This window comes from Sebastes umbrosus, chromosome 2 (assembly GCF_015220745.1).
Source record: "Sebastes umbrosus isolate fSebUmb1 chromosome 2, fSebUmb1.pri, whole genome shotgun sequence".
Lineage (NCBI taxonomy): Eukaryota > Metazoa > Chordata > Actinopteri > Perciformes > Sebastidae > Sebastes > Sebastes umbrosus.
Window position 1 is genome coordinate 7,693,421 of NC_051270.1, and position 14,447 is coordinate 7,707,867.

Genomic DNA, 14,447 nt, shown 5'->3' on the forward strand with positions numbered 1-14,447 from the left:
ACAGGTGTCAGGAGAGGCAGATAATCGCTGTGTCCTCATGGCACTCCCAAGTTTCCTTCATCTATATTGTAAGTTGTATTTTCATTAGGACTTTTAAGGCTGTTTTTTTCCCACATTAAATTTGCAAAGGTTAAAAGAGCAACAATATTTTTTTCTCTTGCCTACTGTGGTTTGTACTTGTCCAAACTACCTGTTTGTTTCAATTTCCAAGGTAATTTTGGTAATTGACCCTTTTATATTTTCTCCCAATTTTCAGGCAAGTTAGAATGCAATATTAGATGACTACAAGACAGAGACAGGATAAATAACTTGCACACTTGCTAATGTCTGAAGCGGGTTATTCTATGTTTATAATTTAGATTTTTTATGTTAGTTGTTGTAGTCGGGTATATTTATAGTGTATACAATTTTTCTTTATATTTTATATTCCATAGATATATTTCTTTAGTGTTGACATGTACATTTTATGTACTGTTCCTGTGCATTGCTTGGATAACATGCTGCTACAACACAATAATTTCCCAATTTGGGATCAATAAATACATTTATCTATCTAGATATTATATATATATATATATATATATATTAGATATTTAATGAATTATGTCAAATTTCATACACGGAAAAAGTAAAATATTGACTTGTTTTTTAACTGAACAAATCATCTTTTGAATAAAAAATTATATCATATGTGCATATTCTATTTGCAGGTATATTAATTATTAATTCATTTTAAATAACTTTAAAAAACACTTCTTCTTCTCCTTAAATAAGTACTGTCACAGCCTTTACTTAGGTGTTTCTCCTAGCTCAGTTAACCTAATCAAGTTAGGAGGTTTCCTTCACCATGTGTTCATTTATCTTAATCATTATTTTATTGTAATGGGTTTAGTGTGAACTGTAAAGTGAAGACATGGCCACAAGGAGGCAGTGCTGGCTCCAAGATTTTTTTTTCTACACTCAAGTTAGCTGTAATCAAATCACTGATATTTGTATAATATAACATTATATGATGACGTAGAAGTGAGGAGTCCATAATAACTTTAACCTGCATGCACTTACAGACAGGAGAAATGAGCTAACATAGCTGCATGGCATCCCTGACTCTACCAGTATCCAGGCTGTGTTTAAACTTAATTTCCCCCATATATTACAACCATATATGTCAATGTCAGTGTGAGCCTGCAGAGGCTGTGTCGACATGTGCCTGAGAAACGTAGTTTCTTAGTGTTTACTGTCTGTCTTCATAAAGCCGTATTTCCCCCGATGTGAACACTGGCGCCGTGGCTTAGTTGGTTAAAGCGCCTGTCTAGTAAACAGGAGATCCTGGGTTCGAATCCCAGCGGTGCCTTTTACTCTCCACACTGTCACAATGGTTCCTGTCTTCTCGTTGTTAAACACTGATAGAATAACATGCACCTTATTTTCCAGAAACATGCTCCGTGGCTTCTGTGAAAATGCCGGCATAAATGTAGTGTATTCACTTAGTTAAGGGTTTGTAGTACATCTATTTGACCACATGGTGGTGACAGTGAAACGGCCTTTTATCAGTCAGACTACAATGGAAGGATTGGGCGAGGAGAATCATGAAGCATCTTGGACATTACTCTTCATTTCAACAAGTAAACACCGTTTATTGAGTAATCTATACTTCAGGATGATGTCTACAGTTTATACCCAGCTGTTTGTCGCATTCAACCCGGGTAAAATGAGGGAAGAAGACACATAAACAAAGAATAATGAGGACCACTTTGTCCTGTTTAGATGCGGCAAGCTGAACACAGAGTGGGTCACCATGGGAACGGAAGTTAGGCTGTTATGCCTTCAAAATAAGACCTGCAAAACCTGATGTCTTTAGTCTGTTGAAAACATCTTATATGCACGATTATTCTTTTATAACCCAAAGCTGTAAAGACCAAATCCTACATAACTGATATTCAACTTTTACTGATATTTATTTACTATTTTATACAGTGATTAGTTGAGAACAGTGTTAGCCTTTTGTCCATGTCTGTCGTTTATATATATATATGTATATATATATATATACAATTATAAATAATTGCAACATATATATATAATTAGAAATAAATACAATTATATATATATATAAAATTAGAAATAAATACAATTAAATACATAATTATAAATAAATACAATTATATATACGTATATATATATTTTTTAATTATATAAAATTATAAATAAATATAATTATATATATATAAATTTACTTATTTATAATTTTATATATGTATATATATATATATATATATATATGTACAATTCTATTTATTTATAATTTTATTTATTTATAATTTATATACTTTTTTTTACATGTGTGATGATGCACAAAGCGAGTCAGACCTGTCCACATAGACATATATATTGGATAGATATATAGATAGATAGATAGATAAATAGAAAGATAGATAGATAGATAGATAGATGCAGATCAATCTGGCAGACTGGCAAAGAAACACCCTTTCAAAAATCTTCCCAGAAGCCCAGATATGAAATTAAATGATTTAAACCTAAAAAATGTTGCCTTGAATTTGCAACTGTTACAATTTACAATTTGATTTGACAATCAAAACAGGCTTGAGTGTAGATAGATAGATAGATAGATAGATAGATAGATAGATAGATAGATAGATAGACAGACTTTATTGAACACCAAAGGGAAATTACAATGTTACAGCAGCAATTTACATACAGTAGATCACAAAAAATGTGCATCACTCACACAAAACAGACACGAGGTAGGAATGAAAAACACTGTATTTACAAATCTCTATATTTAAATGTACATTCCAACTACTTAAAACTAGATCAAAAAGCAAATACAATAAAAAATTAGAATTTAAGTAAAGATTTAATATATATCAATTTTTAATTCAATTCAATTCAATTTGCTTTATTGGCATGACTGGCAGGTGAACAATATTACCAAAGCGTCAATTCAATAATAAATAATAAATAAAAAAGAACAAAATAAAAACAAAAACATATATATACATATATACAATTCATTAAGCAAATTACAATATATAGATTTTTAAAAAGAACATGCATGTAAATGGAAGAAAACAATAAAGAAGTAATTCATGTTTGTTGTTTCAATAAAACAAACAAACAAATAAAAACAATTAATAACAATATATTGCAATATCAAAGGATAAATGTAAAAAAAAACTAAAAAAACATGAAGTATATCTCTGCAATGCAATTTGAAGTAAAATGTGCCTTAATGTAAGTTAAACAGTTGGTGTATTTTTGCCTTACTAGGCTTCATAGACCAATTACAACAACGTGTGTGGGAGTTCAGTTAATGAAATATCACCTGGATATGACTTTCCAACAAGTATCTGCTCTAAATGCACACATTTATTGTAAATGTTTAGTGTTTCTCTAAATGCTGATGATTAACCACGGCTTTTATTTTGAAGACGTTGACCGGAAGCAGCGTGGTTAGCCCTATCTACCTTGACAGCTGGTGTCTCTCTTTGCTCCTCTCTTGGCTGTAAAGGACACACAATGCCTTTCCACGGTGAGGAGGACCTCTCGGTGTGTCTGAGCTGAAGACAGATGCTGGGAGCTTCTCTGGAGGACTCAGATGTCGAAGGACAAACCGAGGAGAGTGTGTCCGAGATAATATCAGAAGTCCCCGGCGGACCGACCATGGGACCGACGGAGCTGCTGCTGCTGCTGCTCGGACTGCTGCTGTGGTTCAGCTCCACTCTGCTCTGTGCAGGTGAGACACAACAATGCATCTAAACACACTGCTGTAATGTTGAGATGGACATCTGTGCATGCATTTTATTTATATGTGCTGCAAATCCTGCAGGACATATAGGGTTATATGCATGTTATTCAATTTACAAAAGAACATTCAGTGTTTGTTGTTGGTTTTTAAGCCTGTTTATCATCATTGGAGGTCTTGTTTATAAAGCTTCTGACTATCACAGCAGAGAACCCCCCTATTATAAAGCTGTTGTATAGGAGTGGATGTTATTCAGCTCTCTCCAGTGTCACTTTGCTTAAAGTGATGTGTTTTTCATTGTTGTGATGGGATGCTGATGGTGATGGGAGTGAGAAGATGAGGCTGTATCATTGTCTGCAGAAAAACCCTTGCTGGGGTGTATTATTATTGATCTGTGGTGGCTAAATGATCAGGCTTAGTGTGGAAACATGGATGCTCTTTCACAAATGTGATGCTGCTATCAGCATTACATCACTGCTTCTCTGCAGCCAGTCTTCCCCCCACCCCCACCTCTCTCTCTCTCTCTCTCTCTCTCTCTCTCTCTCTCTGTTATCATATCCTGCACTTTATCTGGCAAGAAAATAAAGGAGAGGGCTGCCAAACTGCCAAACTATCGGGTCAAACTGTTTCATATTTCAAAGGTGTGTGTGGGGGAACCTTTAGAACAAGTTAACATCCCATCAAACACACATTATCCCAGTGTTGGTACTTGTTTTGGCACCTTTTCACACATAAAGTACTAGTTTCTCTCTGTCTCTCACACTTTATAGCCGAGGAAGCAGAATGTTTATGTTAGCCAGTATCATCGATTTAAAGTTTTAAAGTTAGAAGCTACTGGCATCATATGAAACTATAAAAACCTAAGAAATCCATTGGTACCGACCATGTAATACTAGAGTACTAGCTAGAGAGTTGACAGACCGAGAGATGGCGGAGGATTTGGTGTAGAGGCCAGACACACCGCCACCCGACGGTAAAGATCTAAGTAAGAGCGCTACACATATTGACCGTCATCTTTTCTTGTAAAATGTCCGGTGTAATTGGTAACACCGGTGTTGTCACAAGTTTATTAACCGGTCTGAAGATTTTCTCACCGTGACATAATAACGTGTTAACACAAATGTATTTTAATGCCACTAATTTCTTTAACGCATTAACGCAATCGATCTCCCAGAGATTGTAGTGGGCTCAGTTTTAAAGTTAGAATATACTGGCATCATATGAAACTATAAAACCTCAGGAATTCATTGGTACCAATCATGTCATACTAGCTTGTCAAGAAGGAACCTAAATAACACTCCAAACTTACACTAAATTTTGGTGAGGAAAAACTGTCATGGCCATTTTCAAAGGTTTCCCTTGACCTCTGACCTCAAGATATGTGAATGAAAATGGGTTCTATGGGTACCCACCAGTCTCCCCTTTACAGACATGCCCACTTTATGATAATCACATGCAGTTTGGGGCAAGTCATAGTCAAATCAGCACACTGACACACTGACAGCCGTTGTTGCCTGTTGGGCTGCAGTTTGCCATGTTATGATTGGAGCATATTGTTTTATACTAAATGCAGTACCTGTGAGGGTTTCTGAACAATATTTGTCATTGTTTTGTGTTGTTAATTGATTTCTAATAATAAATATATACAAACATTTGCATAAAGCAGCACATTTGCCCACTCCCATGTTGATAAGAGTATTAATTACTTGAAAAATCTCCCTTTAAGGTACATTTTGAACTGATGAAAAAATGTGATTAATTTGTGATTAACTACGGTCTATCATGCGATTAATGGTGATTAAATATTTGAATCGATTTACAGCCCCAGTTGTTTTGTAGCTTTGCAGATCTTTTACATGCACAAAAACCTATATAACTCACTAAATGACAGGGAAAAAGCACAAAAGCAGTATCTAAGCCAGTATCTCTTTATTTAAAATATTTTTAGACACACTTTCGGAGCTACCAGGGATTGCATTTTGTTTTTGCCAACAACATGGATGAAAGATTGAAGGGATTAATAGTCTGCAACACAGCAAAATGAAATCTAAAACCAAAACTTAATCCACCCGTTCCTCTCTCAGGTACTCCGTACTGTTGTCAGTGGTGGAATGTAACTACGTTCATGTACTCAATGTATTCATACAATTTTACTTGAGTTTTTTCTAGTTTATGTTATTTTATACTTCTACTCCACGACATTTGAGAAGGAACTACTCAATTTATTTAACAGCTATATTTATTAGTTGCTTTTGTGTATAAGATTGTGCCTAAAAAAACATGATGTGTGATGCAGTGATGCACGAACATGCACTAAAAACACACTTTTACACAGCAAATAGTTGTTTGATGCTATATCAATGCTCTGGATACCGTATAGAGCACCTTTTAATCTATTTTTACCATTTTGATGATCTTGTTGGCAGCTGGACTTATGGGAAATAGGTTTGTGGTTGAACAGGCTGGAAGACTAAACAGTCTCAGAGTCTTCAGTTAAGAAAAAAGCTTGAGATGACTGTCTTGTAGCTGCAAAGCATTCTGGTCCTTTGAGGCCCCTATGGGTAGAAAAACATTTTTTTTCTCTACAGTATCTGTTGCTGTTGATTTGAAACAGTTGACAGATAAGCAGCAAAGTAGGACAAAGTTAAAATGATTTGAATTCATGCATAGGTTTGGCAGAAACAAAATACAATAATTCAACCAATACAAACCATATTTTACCTCTGATGCTACACATAAACATGAAGATGAAACTAAAAACCAGTGAACATCCTGAAGATGTATGCCGTGTTGATTTATCCAACCGGCCACCATCAGTGTTGCCAGATCTTGCGAGAGAAATAAGCAACCAGGTCTATAGAAATAAGCCCAAAAGAAGCAACTCTCCCCACAAAAACAGCCCAAAACAAGCAACCTTACCTACCTACCACAATATGAGACAGAGAGGCGGCCACCTGATCACTTCATATATACAGTATGTATGTTAGATTGCATGCATTAGATTGCATTTTTGCGTCCGTTTTTAGCTTTTAACTTTACATTATTCTGGTGATAAACTTAAAGTTGAACGTTTCATATAATTTTTGCATCCATTTTTAACTTGGAATTTTACAAGATTAGATCTAGATTTAGATCGGGGTTGTGTATGGATCCTGCAACAGGACAAACTAGACCGGTATAGAGGAGAGAGACAGGAGCAAGCCAAAATAAGCAACTTTACTTTAGAAACAAGCCCAACAAAACGCAACCTGCGACTACCAATATTTGTAAGCGGCTTTTCAGGAAAACAAGCCCAAAGTCGCTTATAATAAGCAGACTTGGCAACTCTGGACTCTTCATGTTATTCTGGCAACCTTTGACATTGAGTCTGAAGGCAGAGGAAACTGCAGTAGCACTCATATAAGTGTTGTCATTAAATGTATTGATGATCATAACAAATGTAATTTAGAACATCTGCTGTTGCGAAAAAAGCTGTACTTTCCAGACTACCTGGTCCAGTCCAGTTTGTGTGTATTTGTGTGTGTGCTCGGGTAGCCGTGTCCGGGTAGTCGATATCCATCACTGAGCTCTAATAAATGATTCTTCCCTTCCCGCCCCCCCTTGTTTTCACTCTGCTGACTTAACTGATTCGTCAAGAAAGCCTGAAACAAACACACACACACACACACTCAGCAGAACCGGGCAGGCTCTCTGCTGTGTGACCATGTTGGATAATCATTGTTCAGCTGATGTTCTGTCTCTGTGGTTCTGCGTAATTAAGAGGCTTGTTAGACACCTTCTTCTCACACTGTGCATCATTCCTACTGTGGCATTAAGCAGTAATGAGATGATTAAACATAGCAGCTTTATATTCTTGTTCTCAGCATAAGAAAGAGACTGAAATCCTTCCTGTTGATGTTACATTTATAAACATTTATAATACATCACAGTCCTCTGGCATCAAGCCTTCCTGTTTTAAAACCGCTGTGAGACAACACCTGATGCCAATAGGACCCAGTGCCTGCTCTCCATAGAGGTCTGAGTTTTATTCCTGGTGCTCCTCTTGGCCACCTCACACCGCCTGTTGTTCCCTGGAGCAATGGTGCGATGGCAGCGGGCGATGCTGTTGCCTTGGCTGCCAGTTTGACTGCTGCTGCTGCTTCTGTTTTAGCCCCCATGTGATCAGCACAGAGCTCTCCTGAAAGGCTCTGAGGCCATTTGTCTTGTTGAGGAATTGTTTTAAAAAGGACCTATTATGCTCATTTTCAGATGCATACTTGTGTTTTGGGGTTTCTACTAGAACATGTTTACTAAGCTTGTCGCAGTAGTTGGTGTTACCGGTGTTACACGGTGGTCGGCTGCCACCGTCGTTTTGCTTTTATTTACAGAAATAAAACCCATTTAGTTCATTTTGGCTTATCAGTGGCATGTTATCAATAGATAGTCGGACGGCGGACGCTGCAATCTGACAGTGATCTGCTCCGAAAGAGTAGCAGGAGTCATAATTCGCACACACGGGATGAGAGAGAGTTGACAGACCGAGAGATGGCGGAGGATTTGGTGCCTCTTCCGGAGAGGCCAAACACATCGCCACCCGACAGTAAAGATCAAAGCTAGAGCGCTACACATATTGACCGTCATCTTTTCTTGTAAAATGTCCGGTGTAATCGGTAACACCGGTGTTGTCACAAGTTTATTAACTGGTGGGAAAATTTCCTCACCGTCACATCTCTATTGTTTACATGCTTTAATGTTCAAAAAAACGTTTTACTGTTCTCATACCAGCTGTGCTGCAGCACCTCTTTTCACCCTCTGTTTGAAACGAACCAGTCTGCTCTGATTGGTCAGCTGGCCCACAACTGTGATTGGTCAACGAACCAAACTCTTCGGACTCCGCTCCAGCTCCGCTCCAGCTCTGCTTTAACTAGCCACTAGGCCAGTATTATGCAAATGTATTACTTGGTGACATCACCAAGTTACGGAAGAAAATGCGGGACTTCAAAGCAAGGCATTTCAGGCAGATCAGGAGCAGTGTTTCTGTGTTGGAGAGTAACTCCCTTCGGTGTGGACTTTGTTTTTTTTCTTAACTTTGTAGACCTTTTAAATGCACAAAAAACTATATAACACACTAAAAGAAATGGAAAAAGCATATGAGGTCCTCTTAAAGTTTTTTACACTGATCCAAGACAAACGATAAGAATCTGATAAAACAGTATATATTTGTGCAAAACGCTGCAGCAAAGTGGTCCTTTTAAAGTGTTTCTGTTCCTGGTACGATAAGGTCATGATGACAAATTCTGCGCAGGAGTTTGAACGAAGGGACTAATGTGAGTGAGTAGTATGTGTGTGGCAGTAGCAGTATGGATCCTGCTGAGCGTGCGTACTTCTTATAGTTCATCATTAATAAAGGGCAATAAAAAGACCATATCTCTTATGTGAAAAGTAGTGTCGTTTCCCTCTTAATAATTCAACATGATAAGGATGTCTCATGGTTACAGAAAATGCTCTGTGAGAGAAAAGTCACAGGGTTTACAGATACGATATGTATGCAAAGTATTTCCCATGTATCTACCGTAAAGTCTGATACATCGTATTCTTCTGTGTGCCATAGAGCTCCATTGTTGTACAAAAACTACTAAAAACACATCAGTGAGCCATACAGTTCACTGGGGGACATGTTCCTGTATTACCATGAACACACTGCGGTTTATTTTGACTCATTCCCACATCCACCATTGTGATGCTGCTGCCGGAAATACTCACTAGTGACCAAATGTATGTTAATCCATAGCTAAAAATAGTCCCCAACAAACACGCTATTTACTTTTATTCAAGTAACATTTGCCAAAAAAATACAGTGCCCAGCTGTTTAAGTAAATTAAATTATATATTTGTAAGTCATTTTTAACAAGTTACATCTAGGGTGCTTGGGTGCAACACACAGTATAGATAGATGGACTGACACATTGTTAGTTTTAGTCTTTTCATGGTCTTATGCTGTATTATTATATATTATATTATCCACAAAGACCTAACGGTGTAAAATAACAAGGTCAGTGTTTTGTTGGTAACACATAAACATCTATTGTCCCTGTGTGTCACCCAGCAGGCTGCAGTGAGCGAGTGGAGGTCCACACAGAGCGTCGGGGTGTCATCTACAGCCCCTCCTGGCCTTTAAACTACCCCGCTGGACTCAACTGTAGCTGGCACATCCAGGGAGGTCAGGGAGAGGTCATCACCATCAGGTAGAACCCCTCACACATACAGTATACAGTGTACACATGACATTTGTTGTGGAGTAAGCACCTGAAATCGTCAATCCTCTGCTCTAGTTTCCGTAACTTTGACGTAGCGGAGTCGGGAAGCTGTTTGGGAGACTGGCTCCTGCTGACGCCGACGAAGAGCGGAGAATCCAGGCTGTGTGGCTCCATGCTGCCTCCGCCCTTCATCTCCACCAGGGGGCGCGTTTGGCTCTATTTCCACTCTCAGGCCAACAGCTCAGGGCAGGCCCAGGGCTTCCGCCTCTCCTACATCAGAGGTAAACTGGACAAAAGAAGGTATTGAGGTTGTAAAATATAAACAATTTAAAATATGAATAATGAAGGGATGTCACAAAAGACCAATTACATCTTTCTCTTTGAGTGTTAGTAGCTGATGTTGCAATCTGTCAATGTATTCTCTATGTAGGTCACCTGGGTCAGAGCAGCTGCCAGTCAGATGAATTCCTGTGTGGGAACGGGAAGTGTCTTCCTCGCTCCTGGAAGTGCAACGGTCAGGACGAATGTGGCGATGCCACAGACGAACGCAGCTGCTCCCCCCCTCCCACCGAGGCCCGGCCCGGCCTCTGCCCCTTCGGCTCCCTCCCGTGCACCGAGGCCCAGTCCACCCGCTGTCTGCCTGCCGCCCTGCGCTGCAACGGAGCCCGCGACTGTCCCGACGGCACAGACGAGCGAGGTTGCCCCGACACCACCTGTGGCAAACGTCTGGGGAACTTCTACGGCTCCTTTGCTTCCCCGGATTTTTTCCGGGCTAACAGGAGCGTTGCGGCGGAGCTGAGGTGTTCCTGGTCGCTGGACACCCAGGACCCCAAACCCATCGTGCTGCAGCTGGACCTGCAGCTGGGGCCCAGAGACTCTCTGCATGTCTATGACGGCCTGCTGCAGCGTGCCGAGCACCTCTTACAGGTGCTGTCATATCATAACAACAGGCGCCCGGCGCTGCTGGAGTCCAGCCGGGGACAGATGAGTGTTTTGTACATGGCCCAGCCTCGCAGCCCTGGACATGGCTTCAACGCCACATACCAGGTACTGCAAACTGGGAATACTGCATCCTGTTTTTCAGAAACTGTCTCCAGATTTAAACCCTTCATCTGTCTCTCACAGCTTATAGTTTAAACCTCTTTACCTTTAAGCTTCTGTTGTTGAAGAGAGCACAATCAATAAAGCAGAGAACAAATTGTCCTCTCGGTGTCTAGACAGTGACATATTCCTCCTCTGCCCTCCCAGGTCAAAGGTTACTGTTTTCCCGGTGAACGTCCCTGTGGCAGTGATCAGGGCTGCTACTCTGAACGCCAACGCTGCGACGGCTACTGGCACTGCCCGTCTGGCCGAGACGAGGAGGCCTGCCCGACGTGCCCAGACGGGCAGTTCCCCTGCGAGGGCGGTACCGGTGTCTGCTACCCGGCCTCCGAGCGGTGCAACAACCAGAAGAGGTGCCCGGATGGGTCGGACGAGAAGAACTGCTACGACTGCCAGCCTGGAAACTTCCACTGCGGGACCAACCTGTGCATCTTTGAGACGTGGCGGTGTGACGGCCAGGAGGACTGCTTAGACGGGAGCGACGAGAGGGACTGCCTCGCGGCGGTGCCCAGGAAAGTGATCACGGCTGCCCTGATTGGCAGTCTGGTCTGCAGCCTCCTGCTGGTCATTGCCCTCGGCTGTGCCCTCAAACTCCACTCCCTCAGGAACAGAGAGTACAGGTGGGGACACGACAGCTCAGTATTTATTACCGGTCCCCCTTCTTACTCTGCTTTTGCATGTTATTTACTTGTTTTTCTTCATCCCTTTGAATTATTCAATGCATAGTTTCTAATCTTAAACTACTCTCTACGTTACTTCAATTCTTTCTCTTTTCATCCTTCCTGCTGTCTGTCTGCTCTCCTCCTTCCTTCTTCTCTCTCTCTCTCTCTCTCTCCCTTGCAGAGCTTTCGAGACTCAGATGACTCGCATGGAGGCCGAGTTTGTTCAGAGAGAGGCTCCCCCTTCATATGGTCAGCTAATCGCCCAGGGTCTCATCCCTCCGGTGGAGGATTTCCCGGTGTACAACCCCACCCAGGTAGTGCATTCCCGCGATATACCCTGGGGCCCATTTTCCTGAAACTCAGGATATGAGCATACTATTGTGATCAACTTATTTTTGCAATTGTAATAACCAGCAGCAGCAGTGCAATCCTGTTGCAGACAAAGTCAATATCTCTTTTTGAATTCAATTTCTGTTTCAGCAAACAGTCTATAGTAAATATCAAGCTACAGTCAGCCGCTATTTAGCTTAGCTTTGCATAAATACTGGATGATAAGGTAACCAGATCCACCTACCAGCACATCTGAAGATCACAAAAGAACACATTATATCTTGCCATCTACTTGATGGTTAGATAGAAACAGAGTTATAGTTTCCCTGTGTCTCCTCCAGGCCTCAGTATTACAGAACCTGCGATTGGCGATGCGCAGGCAAATCAGACGTCACTCGACCCGGCGCTCCACCTCCTCCTCCTCTCGTCGGCGTCTTGGGCATCTGTGGAGCCGCCTTTTCCACAGCGCAGGACGAACCAGAGGCAACGCCCCCCTGCTCGACTCTCCTGGACCCACGCAGATCGCACTGGGGCTCCACAGCTACCGAACTGTGCAGGGCTCCCGGGCGAGGTGCAGGTCTGGAGCTGGGCTCGGGGAAGAGGTTGATGTAGTTTTGGGTATGCGGGGCTCCTGCTGCTCAGCCACTATGGACCTGCAGTCCTGCTCGCCAGAGAGCCCTGCATCACCTCTCTCCTCACAGTCAGCGGACAGTCCAGAAGAGGAACTGTCACCTATGAGCAGGGGAAGCAGTAGGGCTCCGCAGTCTGAGCTCCCCACCCCTGTTCAGAGTGACTCTTCAGCCCACAGCGGACCCCCTCACACTTCCCAGGAAGCCTCTGTACCCCCATGCCACACCCGGCCATCTAGGAAACTGGTCCTGGAGCTCGCTGTTAACCTAAAGGGTGTTTCCTTGAGACGTTACTCCCCCTTGGGGCCCTTGTCCCCTATCTCACCCCCTGTGTTTCCCAGCAGCTCCCAGACACCCACAACAACCCACCATCACCCCTGGGGGCTGGAGGTGACTTCACCTTCTGAGCCCTCATCTTCTTCTGTGAAAGCAGAGGACAGCAACAGCCACTTTACCGTGGAAGTGCCAAGCAGGGAAATAAGAAGCAGGGATGAGAGGAGGAGGGAGGGCAAAGGCAAGTTCTGCAGGTTCAGCAGGACCTTCAGTGACGAGGGAGGAGATTCAGGGAGGGAGACGACGCCATGCTGAAGAGTTTATGAAGACGCTCTTCTTCCCCCTCGCTCTGTTGAGACCTGGTATCAGCAATATCTGCTCTGCTAAAGTGTCCTTGAAATGTGTCCCTACCAGACCCAGAGGTGAGGCTCGTACCTGAGCCCACCACATGCAGGAGAATATAATTAGCTCGTGTCCATTCAACACTTTGAGAGCATAAAATTCTGCATATGCAGTGTTTTGCTAAGATGAATAAAACCAGCGTTGGTAGTGCTTATGGTCTGTGTTATACAGTAAACCTTCTTGTCAAACAGGAGCTTAATGTCACCTCCCATAATTAAATGCAAACAGACGTCATGAGCCTGTTCCAGAAAATCAAACTCACTTCTGGCCACCAGTAGTACCAATACCATATTGGCAACATGTTCTTATAACGCCAAAGCAGCCTTTGCGTCGTTACCCAGAGCCATTATGCACCGCTATATACTGTGAACCATGAAAGCCTGTTCAGTGATCACAAATGATTTAACCTGATTAATGAACCTCTAGTCTGTCTTATTCCCACTTTATTGTATGAAGTGGTGTTATTATGATTAATATTATTATTGTATGACATTTCTAGAAGGTCATGGTTGGCTGTTGCTTTAAAGGATAATGCTGGTGGTGTTTTTGTTATTGTCAACAAATCATATGAAAAGGGCCAAAACCAATATGAGTATGTCCATCACTTTATGCTTTTCAACTGTCAACGGTATGTGTACATACTTTTATATTTCAACATGGCTAAATAATTTCCTAAAAATAACAGGAGTACTGAACGTTACTCAAACAGGAGTAAATAGTGCATTTGTTGGAGACTATTTTCAGCCGCAGATTAATACACATTTGGTGAACTAGTGAGTATTTGCGCCGGCAGTATAGTGTGAGTGGGATTGAGTCGAAATACACTACAGTGTGTGTGTTCATGGTAATGAGGTAACATGTCATCCAGTGCAGCGATATGGCTCATTGATGTCTTTCTAATTGTTTTTTTGGACAACAATGGAGCTCTATGACACAGAGGAACAAGCTACATCAGGCTACACAGACAATACTTGTAGGATCAAAGGGACATTGTGTAACATTCTGGGGGATCTATTAGCAGAAAAGGAATATAATATTTATTACCTGAAAC

The 14,447-nt window shown here is 41.5% G+C and overlaps 1 protein-coding gene and 1 non-coding gene across 3 annotated transcripts; both read left to right on the forward strand.

Annotated features, from left to right (window-relative positions):
- The first annotated feature begins 1,277 nt into the window (after positions 1-1,277).
- Positions 1,278-1,351, forward strand: trnat-agu. The gene has a single exon. It is a non-coding gene; the product is annotated as a tRNA-Thr (tRNA).
- Positions 1,352-3,170: 1,819 nt separating this feature from the next.
- lrp3 (low density lipoprotein receptor-related protein 3) lies at positions 3,171-14,402 on the forward strand. Of its 2 annotated transcripts, none has more exons than XM_037790068.1 (7): positions 3,171-3,754; positions 9,849-9,987; positions 10,075-10,280; positions 10,430-11,046; positions 11,248-11,720; positions 11,944-12,076; positions 12,434-14,402. In XM_037790068.1, exons 1-7 carry the CDS (start codon positions 3,589-3,591, stop codon positions 13,307-13,309), a joined length of 2,610 nt encoding a protein of 869 aa, XP_037645996.1. In that variant the 5' UTR covers positions 3,171-3,588; the 3' UTR covers positions 13,310-14,402. The 2 variants fall into 2 exon arrangements, with proteins under 2 accessions (XP_037645996.1, XP_037646006.1); XM_037790078.1 differs by having other exon boundaries at positions 9,852-9,987.
- The last annotated feature ends 45 nt before the right edge of the window (positions 14,403-14,447 follow it).

Excerpts from the sequence above, each read along its gene's own strand:
- lrp3 (XM_037790068.1), top strand. The coding sequence starts at position 3,589 with ATGCTGGGAGCTTCTCTGGAGGACTCAGATGTCGAAGGACAAACCGAG. Across the intron at positions 3,755-9,848 it reads CTCCACTCTGCTCTGTGCAG|CAGGCTGCAGTGAGCGAGTG; the intron begins GTGAGACACAAC and ends TGTGTCACCCAG. Across the intron at positions 10,281-10,429 it reads CCGCCTCTCCTACATCAGAG|GTCACCTGGGTCAGAGCAGC; the intron begins GTAAACTGGACA and ends TTCTCTATGTAG.